Here is a 10,107-nt window from a genome sequence, read left to right on the forward strand (position 1 = left end):
TATTAGCTAGAAGTACACCAATCAAAGTTTTGGTCTAGTGGTTGAGATGGAGAGAATAACGGTTTTTGTCTCAATTGCAACTTACACTTGTTAGGCAATCGTAAAAACCTTTATAAATCGATCATGTTAAAGCTTTGTGGCTTTGATATACGGATTGCGCTACTAGATTAGGTCCGAGATTCAAATTCAATCTCCCCCACCCCAATAAGCCCTTGCTCCACATTATGGACTAAAAATTGAATAATCCCTGATAGGTTTATCATAATGAGGATTGTTATGGATTGTAGCAGAATAGCAGAGTGCCTATCATAATGAATTCTATATTTGAAAAGTGTTATGAAGAAATTCGTTCGACAATTCAACCAGTGGAGAATATTAGAGAATATATTATCATATAGGAAATATATTATTATGGATATCCTATAGAATATTAGGAATATTCTTGGAGTACCTTCCAAGACAATCCACTATACAAAGTATTAATGATCACCTCATTCAATTCATTATATTGTCTTACACAAAGATTGCAGTGTATTATGGGCTGATGTAGTAACATACTAACATGATCCATCACGCCTCTCCAGTAGGGGTGTCTAATACCCCGGGCGACCACGGGCGGCGGAACAGGGCCTCCAGTTTTGGCCATTGAATTTATAAGCATTATTGATAAAATTCAATACAAATATCGACGTGTAATACACTTATACATTCATATTTAGGGCCTCATTTTTTAATGGTGCACCGGGCCTCCATTTACTTTAAGACGGCCCTGCTCTCCAGTCTCCCATCTTGTTGTGACTACTTGTGAGTTGTGAGTACTTTAACCTACTTCTACAACGTGATAAAGCTTGGTTACATCAAATCGAACCCTTTCCGAGCCACATGGCCTCGATCGCATTGGACAAAGGCTTGGAATTCGTCAAGTCTTTTAAGGCAATAGTTGAGGACTTGAGGCTCGCAACTATGCAGTTTTTGGTTCACAAGAAATGAAGTCTGGTCTTGTGGATTTAAGCCTTTAAATGCTTCGGTTATGCAAAATCATCGACTCTTTCATCTGTTTTGTGGATACAACCAATCAAGTTAACCTAAATAATTTATCGATCATTAGGGATTTAGCGGATTCAATAAAGTTCTCTAACCACAGTTGCAGTTGGAATCATATAAGCGGTCCGGCTAGGCTTGTTGATGTTGTTCCTTGTACATAAATGAATGCTCTTGTCATACTCCCAACATTAATTGAATCATTTTGCATAATCATATACTTTTGCCTGCCTGATTATATCGTTTTAATTAAAAATGATTTAGTACAATTGATTGAAAAAGAATGTATATTCATCTCAATATAATGGTAATACATTTCGCAAAACCTCACACTCCTAATTTTCTACAACCCTTTGTATATAAATAAAGAATATTTCAAAAAAAAAAAAAATCGGATTTAACAAGATGTAATACATTAAGACAGAATGACATATACTCCCCTCCGTCTCAATCATTTGTCAGCCAAACTTCAAAACTTTAGGAGCAAACCTCAAGAGTCTAGTCAAGCTACTAGGCATGAATTTCCTAGCAAACAAGTAACATATATTTGTCATCTCCTCATTATATTCACAAGTAAAATTATTCCTCAACTTTTTGAGCAAATCAATTGTAACTCTGGGCCTCTCAAATTTACCTGGATGAGGCCCAATAATAGACCAATCAACCCAAGTTACTGTCCTATTACTATTCCTTTCCCAAAACTTGGTACCAACATATGTAGGCAAGTAATGTTCATCTCCATAACATCTATTCTTGCAATATTTCCGAAACAACGGAAAATACGTTTGATCCGATATTACGTTAAGGGCGAGGTCACGGTCCATCTCGAACCATTGGGATCCCTTTCGCCATTGAGAAAGGTTAATTTGAGGACTCATGTGACGATCATAGCGACCTCTACCTGTAGGACCTTTGTCATCGTAAACTTGAATGAAGGTTTTAGTAGAGTTTATTAGGTAGGAATATACAGTTGAGAAATCGAATAATGGAATGCATGTCTCCGAGTGGAGAACGAATCGTTTGTTTGATTGATCGAGTAGAGCGTTGGCTAGTAGGCGGCGCTCTGCCTCCACCATATTGATATCTCCCCATTGCACTGGCTGTATAAGAGTAAATACACATAATTGTGAGAACTAACTAAACAAAGTATTAGGGCCGGCTAATTATATTATGTAATCTCGGGTTTTACCCGAGCACAGAATGTATTTATACGTTAAGCGTTTAATGAGAAAGCAACACAAAACATTTACACAAAATATATCGTTTGACATGGTATCAGGATCAGGAAAACCCTATTCTCCCTTTCTCCTTTCTGCCGTCTAAACCACCCCTGTCAAAACCTCTGTTCTTTGCTCAACAATGGTAGGAGCGGATGAAACCGTGTCTACCACCACCAAAATTAATCCTCTATCACCATTCTCTCTTGTTAATCAAGAGGGCCCGGGACAATCGATTACCCATGTTCAACTCCGAAGCGACAATTACGATGAATGGAGTCGTTCAATGCGTCGATCTCTGAAATCAAGACGCAAATTCGGATTTTGCGATGGGTCGATTACCAAGCCAACTGACGAATTCATGCTCGGCCAGTGGGAGGTCGTGCACTGCACCGTGGTGCAATGGATCCTCAATTCGATTGATCCATCCATCCGGGACAGCGTGTCAGACACTGAAGATGCTCGTCTTTTATGGACGGAATTAGCGGACCAATTTGCTGTTGTTGATGGAGCAAAAATTCATAATTTGAAGACCCAATTACATGAGTGCCGTCAATCCAAAGGTATGTCAGTAACTACATATTATGGTAACTTAAAAACATTATGGGATGCTCTCGCTGCACAGGAACCACCCTTCTCGTGTAATACGGCTGGGTGCGATTGCGGAGTCACTAAAGCTGCTCTTGCTAGACAAGATTCGGAGCGATTGCACCAGTTTCTAATGGGTTTAGATAAAACCCTTTATGGCCCTATTCGTAATCACCAACTCGCACTCGATCCCCTCCCGTCTCTCAGTCGGGTTTATCACGCTGTTTTACAAGAAGAAAGGCTCCTTGTGAGTCCCACTGTTACGCCTGAAGTGTCAGACGTGATGGCTTTCGCCGTCCGTGGTACTGCTGCCAATGTTCCGTCTCCTGTCACGGATTGGCGCGCCCTTCGAGACGCCGAGAGACTAGAAAAGCAGCGACTGAAATGTTCTCACTGTGGTTCCACGGGTCATGAAGTGCCTAATTGTTTTATAAAATCTCAAAAGTTTCCGGATTGGTGGGGCGATCGTCCCCGAACCTTGGAGGAAATGAAAGCCAAACGTGCTGCCCGTACTCCAGCTCGCGCGAATTTCCTTGGTGGTGGGTCGTCTTCAACCTCGCTTTCCTCTTCCGACCGTCTTAGTGGTATGTCTCCTCATTGGATTATTGATACAGGGGCCTCACATCACGTAACCGGAGATGAAACATGGTTGGCTGACCCGCATCCTATTCCTCCTTATCCGGTTACGCTTCCCAATGGACATAGTGTCTCGGCTACTTTGGCCGGCACGGTTCGCTTAAATGAGCTTCTTGTTTTACGGGATGTTTTATATATTCCTAGTCTTACTTGTAATCTTTTGTCGGTATCTCAATTAGTTGCCGCTACTGATTGTGTTATTAGTTTTACTAATTCCTCTTGCCATATTCAGGACCGTTCTTTGAGGACGAGGATTGGAGTCGGTGAACAGCGAGACGGATTATATTTGCTGCGTGCGGTGGTCAAACCAACAATTCATCGGGTGAGCAGTGATCCTTTTGAGTTATGGCACAGACGACTTGGCCATCCGTCTCATAAAGTAGTTAATTTATTGCCTTGTGTTAGTACTTCTCGTTCCAATTCAAACATTATTTGTGACATTTGCCATGAAGCTAAACATAGCCGTAGCAGTTTTGAATCAAATGATAATAAAGCTTCCACTATTTTTGAATTGATCCACTGTGATTTATGGGGTCCTTATCGATCACCGTCTTCGTGTGGTGCCAAGTATTTCTTGACAATTGTCGATGATTATTCTCGAACAGTTTGGGTCTATTTGCTTCTCGATAAAAAGGAGGTTACCGATATGTTTTTGCATTTTTTTGCTATGGTTAAAACTCAATTTACAGCTGTAGTAAAATATGTGCAATCGGATAATGGAACAGAATTTTTTAACATGGCCACTTTTTTTCGAGATAATGGGATATTATTTCGTACTTCTTGTGTCGGTACGCCACAACAAAACGGGCGAGTCGAGAGAAAACATCGTCATATCTTGAATGTGGCTCGGGCTTTGATGTTTCAAGCTAACCTTCCGATCTCTTTTTGGGGAGAATGCATTTTGACTGCAGCTTATTTGATTAACCGTCTGCCTTCTCCTTTGTTACAAAATAAAACACCATATGAGCTTTTGTTTGGGTCTGCACCAACTTATAAACATATTCGAACATTTGGATGCCTGTGTTTTGCCCATAACTTGAATACAAAAGGCGATAAATTTGCTAAAAGAAGTCGTAAGTGTTTATTTATCGGCTACCCACATAATAAGAAGGGTTGGAAGGTTCTTGATCTTAATACTCGGGAAATTTTTGTGAGTCGGGATGTTTATTTCTATGAGCATAGCTTTCCCTACTACTTGGATGCTTCCTCTACCCCGACGGCCCCTGAACCCGACACACCCATTTCTGTCCCCTCTGAACCGCCACCTCGTGACCACGATGACAGTGATCCTCCAAGCCATTCGGGTTCTTCAGATAGCTTGGATGGTCCCGTGGCTAATTCAGGCGATGGTTTAGCTGGTTCAGCTGCTGAAATCGAATCCCCTACTTCTCCTGGTTCGGCCCAATTGGGTCGTGGCAAGCGGCGTAAAATTCCTTCTACTCGTCTTAAAGGATTTGTCGTTAAGACCACCGCCAGCACGTCCTCCGACTCCGACTCCTCTCCTGACTCTCCTCGTTCCTCAGGTAACCCATATGCTCTCGCTACTTACTTGTCTTGTGATAAATTCTCTGCGCGACACCAAGTTTTCCTTGCAGCCATTACTTCGGGTATTGAACCACCCAACTTCCGGGCGGCTCTTTCTGATCCGGCTTGGTGCAAAGCTATGCAGGACGAGATAACGGCTCTTGAAAATAATGGTACTTGGGAATTGTCTGACCTTCCGGAGGGCAAGAAAGCGCTCGGTTGTCGTTGGGTTTACAAAATCAAATATAACTCTGACGGCAGTGTCGAGAGATATAAAGCCCGATTGGTCATCTTTGGAAATCATCAGGTCGAAGGCTTGGATTATGGTGAGACTTTCGCACCTGTAATTAAAATGGTTACTGTTCGTTCCTTTCTAGCTGTTGCTGCTGTCAAAAATTGGGAACTTCATCAAATGGACGTGCACAATGCTTTTTTGCACGGTGATCTTGACGAGGAAGTTTACATGAAACTCCCACCGGGATTTGGCAAGGGTCGTGAGAGCAAGGTTTGCCGGTTGCGTAAATCTCTTTATGGCCTTCGTCAGGCTCCTCGGTGTTGGTTCGCCAAGTTGGCCACTGCCTTGCGTAATTATGGCTTTCGCCAATCTTATTCCGACTACTCTCTTTTCAGTTACAACCGTGACGAGGTATGTATTCATGTCTTAGTTTACGTGGATGATCTTGTCGTTGCCGGAAATGACTCAGTTGCTATTTCGGCCTTTAAACATTACCTGGGTGAGTGCTTTCACATGAAAGATTTGGGAATGTTGAAGTACTTTCTTGGTATAGAAGTTGCCCGGAATTCGGAGGGTATTTTCTTAAATCAGCGAAAATATGCTCTGGATATTATTTCCGAAACTGGTTTATTGGGTGCGAAACCCGTGGCTACCCCGATTGAACAAAATCATACCCTCGGAGCAGCAACGGGTGCATTTTTGGACGATGTCGAGTCATATCGTCACCTTGTTGGCCGATTGGTGTATCTCGCCGTGACGCGACCGGATCTTTCTTATGCTGTGCATGTCTTGTCACGCTTCTTGAGTAAACCTCGTAAAGAACACTTCGACGCTGCTCTTCGTGTCGTTCGTTATCTCAAAGGGAGTCCAGGTCAGGGCATCTTATTGCGAGCCGATAATGACCTCACGGTCACTGGGTGGTGTGACTCGGATTGGGGTGGTTGCCTTACTACGCGCAAATCCGTCTCTGGCTGGGCCGTTTTTCTTGGGCATTCACCGATTTCTTGGAAAACGAAACAGCAACACACGGTCTCTTTGTCGTCTGCGGAAGCTGAGTATCGAGCTATGGCTACTGTCTTATGTGAATTAAAGTGGGTGAAGGGTTTGTTAACGAGCCTTGGAATTTCTTTCCCTTGTCCTATTCGTGTTTATTCTGACAGTCAATCCGCAATTCAACTCGCTCAAAACCCCGTCTTTCATGAACGGACGAAGCACATTGAGATCGACTGCCATTTTATTCGCGATGCCATTACTGCTCGGCTTATTCAGCCAATTCATGTCTCCACTCAACAACAAATAGCTGACATTTTTACTAAGTCTCTGCCTGCGACGCAGTTTATGTTTCTCCTCCGCAAACTGGGCATTCTTGATCCTCATGCTCCAGTTTGAGGGGGGGTATTAGGGCCGGCTAATTATATTATGTAATCTCGGGTTTTACCCGAGCACAGAATGTATTTATACGTTAAGCGTTTAATGAGAAAGCAACACAAAACATTTACACAAAATATATCGTTTGACACAAAGTTTCATGTAATCTAACCGGAGTTTTCGAGTTTGATCCCCTTACAGAAAATGCACTGTTGTAAAAACAGGATAGATGATTCTCTGTCCCATTTTTTTATTATATTTCCTCTAGTCTAATAATCTGTATGATTTTTAACATCGTCTACACAAACCAAGCACGCACGAAACATAACATGAACATAATTTGTTAGAGGTTGGTTTTCCTTGCCTAAATTAGGCATTGATTACATAATGAAAACATACAAAAAAAGGCACCTACTAATGATTGAAGAGTGCACTTTTATATGATCTTGACCTTTTTTTTTTCTCTAAAAAAAAGTGCTTAAATCTTTAATCAACTGAAGAAAGGAATCAGAATTCATTACTTTTACATTTTCAATTCCAAAGACAATTTGATGAAATCCCTTTTTTAGTTGTTCAAAAGAGTGGACTCTAAGCAAAGCACTATAAGAAGGTTTACTCCCGGGATAAAGAACAAAGGTTAAATTGTCAATATATTCCAAAATTAAAACCACCAGGTGATGTAAAGTCGTCAAAATTTGAACTCGCGACCTCATGTTATAGTTTAATTATTACATACTTCGTAGTATATCATAACTACGTACAATTCGAGTCCAGATCACAAGTATATAGGCTCTTATGAATAATTCGAAAACTGTTATCTCGCTTATCTTATCTGTCACAATATAAATCATGAACTGTCAAAAATGGAATGCAATGCAAATTTATGAAAAAAAGTCAATAAAAATGAATTTTAAACGTTTGGGTTTACCAATTATGTTAAAGTTTGCAATTGAACGGATCCTAATATAACAAAATTAGAAAAAACCTCCTTTGTGATATTGCTGTGTATAGAAAAATATCTTTCTTACAAACTGAAGTAGTAATCTCCAAACAATAAACAGCTAAACAAAATCGAATGCAAATACTTTGAATTATCGAGTAGCAGTGTTGGTGCATTTTCTATATACTACGGAGTAAGACTTACTATTTATATGATTATGTCAAAAAAATTAGAACTAAAAATTGTAAAATGATCCACTTAACGGGTCTAAATGTCTAATCGACTCACTTGGTTATTCAAATGGGTCATTCGACATTTCGACAACCCGAAAATTTAAATAAGGCTTTCTATGCAAGTATGCAACCCTTGTACTACATATTATGCATAATACGGAGTAGAAAGTAAAAGTAAAAACTTCTCATACTCCATATTATATACCCATATAATAATTTTACGCCAGACTTTTAACAAATTAGCGAAGTTGCTCATTATTTTATAATGACAATTAAACATTTAACTTGAATTATTGTTCCGTATGACGTTACATGAGTCCAAGTTATTGCCTACTACGCATGTAACGTCATAAAGAGCAATAACTAGAGTTAAATACGAGACTTGCTATCAATAAGGCTCAGAAGCCAAAGAACCAATAATTTACTTAGTCTTTAAGAAGCTGGACTATTAGTATTACCAATGGAAGTGCAAAAGACCATGAACAAACAAAAATACTCCGTAATTGCTTAAACGGATAAGACTGTTTTACACTAATACTATGTAAACCGGAGCATCAATGATGTTCACAGTTCACAGGACACGTAATTGAAAAATAGTAATTTAAAATATTTACTTTAGTATATTTGCATAAGACAATCTTATATAAGAATTTATACGGTTAATCATACCTTGCTTGGAATTCGTCGACCATGAAACACAGAATCTTCAGGATAACTCTGGTTAAACGTAGGATTAGCATGAACGTAAATAGAGTACAATCCTTCATGCCCACTAAAGAATTTATCCCATAATGGAGCCAATGGTAACGCGCCACGTACCAAAAACATGAATGCAATCTTAGGAGGCAACGTATTTTCTTTAATTCTAGGCACCAATGTTGCCTTCAATAGCAATTCTTCATCTTCCATGTTGTGCACTAGGGTTCGCCTAGGCGGCGGTGGTGGAGGGACCGGTGTTTCAACTATAACCGGTGAGAGCGGTAAAGGTGACACTTCTGGAAGCAATGAAATTGGTGATGGTGGTGATGGGAGGAATAATGTGGAGTTTATAACTTTAAAGTTGAAAATAATATTACTAATGTTATCAACGTTAATCGGCAATGTAGTAGTAAATAATGAAGCTCCAATAATAATGCCACACCCAAAGAATAAAAGAAGTTTTAAGTTAATCATAAAATTGTTTGTTGATGGTAATAATCTTTGAATTTGTATATTATTTTTCATGATTTTTTGTTTGATTTGGTTGAAAATTGAAGATGAATAATATAGTTTAATATAATAATTAAGGAAGATTGAGCTCTAAATTTTTACATAAAAACTTGAGCATAGGAGATACTTGGTTCCAAGCTGTGTTTTTCCTTTTAAATTGTGTTGCTTTCAAGCTGTTGCTATTTAGTCTTCCTTTCTTAGAAATATATACGTTTTTATAGAAAGTTTATGAGATTTGTATACACTTCACTTTCCTCAATATTTTGCAATCTCAACATAGGAAAATATCGATGATCAGATTTTGGTTAAAATTGACAGTGGGACATGAAATATATACGGTCTTAAAATCGATATTTAGACCAAAGTCGGTTGATGTGAGTGGTAAGGACTCTCACCTCTTAAACAAGTGTCCAGATGTTCGATTCCCGACTCTTGCGAATGAAAAAACCAAATTTTGGAAATGTCTACCCGTTAAGTTGCTTTAAGCACCTCGAAAGAGATTGCCCTATCTGTCGGTAGAGGATACTCCTTGTCAACATTTAGAATATATTTATAAAATTTTGGGTTTCTACGGGTACCTTTGTGTTTTCTCAAATTCCAAGTGGAATTTCTCGTTTTATAAAAATATCATTGGTACCCCTAAACTTACTAAATATGGAGCCGTTTATAAAATACCCAAATTACTAAAAAATGAGTTTTCAAACAGATAAATTTTATAAAAAAAATACCCCGTATGTTTAAAATCGAGTAAGCGATTCTTATGTTAATCAGGGACGAAACTATGCCTGGGCCGAATGGGCCATGGCCCGGGCAAGCTCTAACAGAATAATTAAACGTTAAGTAGTAGAAGTTTCAATTATCTACAAGTGGCAATGCTACATTCTCCGGACAACATAATAATATAATACTCCTACAAGTGAGATTATTTTCATTAAAAACATATAGGCTTCATAAGGCAGCAAATCAACAAAGGCCAACTCGCAGAAAAGCCCCACATCTGGCCGTACAATTTAGACAACATGAAAGCAGGTAATCAGAATACGAGTTGACCACCTTGGCAAAGTTGCCTTTTACTATAACACCCCCATACTCCAAGTGCCTTACCAGGACCACTCA

At 39.4% G+C, this 10,107-nt stretch overlaps 1 protein-coding gene across 1 annotated transcript; it reads right to left on the bottom strand.

The window, feature by feature from the left end:
• Positions 1 to 1,259: 1,259 nt before the first annotated feature.
• LOC141645967 (glycosyltransferase BC10-like) lies at positions 1,260 to 9,201 on the bottom strand. Its single transcript, XM_074454108.1, has 2 exons — positions 8,452 to 9,201; positions 1,260 to 2,141 (listed from the first exon to the last, which is right to left on the bottom strand). Exons 1-2 carry the CDS (start codon positions 9,004 to 9,006, stop codon positions 1,500 to 1,502), a joined length of 1,197 nt encoding a protein of 398 aa, XP_074310209.1. The 5' UTR covers positions 9,007 to 9,201; the 3' UTR covers positions 1,260 to 1,499.
• Between the last annotated feature and the right edge of the window lie 906 nt (positions 9,202 to 10,107).

Source organism: Silene latifolia, chromosome 3 (genome assembly GCF_048544455.1).
Source record: "Silene latifolia isolate original U9 population chromosome 3, ASM4854445v1, whole genome shotgun sequence".
In the NCBI taxonomy this organism is placed as follows: domain Eukaryota; kingdom Viridiplantae; phylum Streptophyta; class Magnoliopsida; order Caryophyllales; family Caryophyllaceae; genus Silene; species Silene latifolia.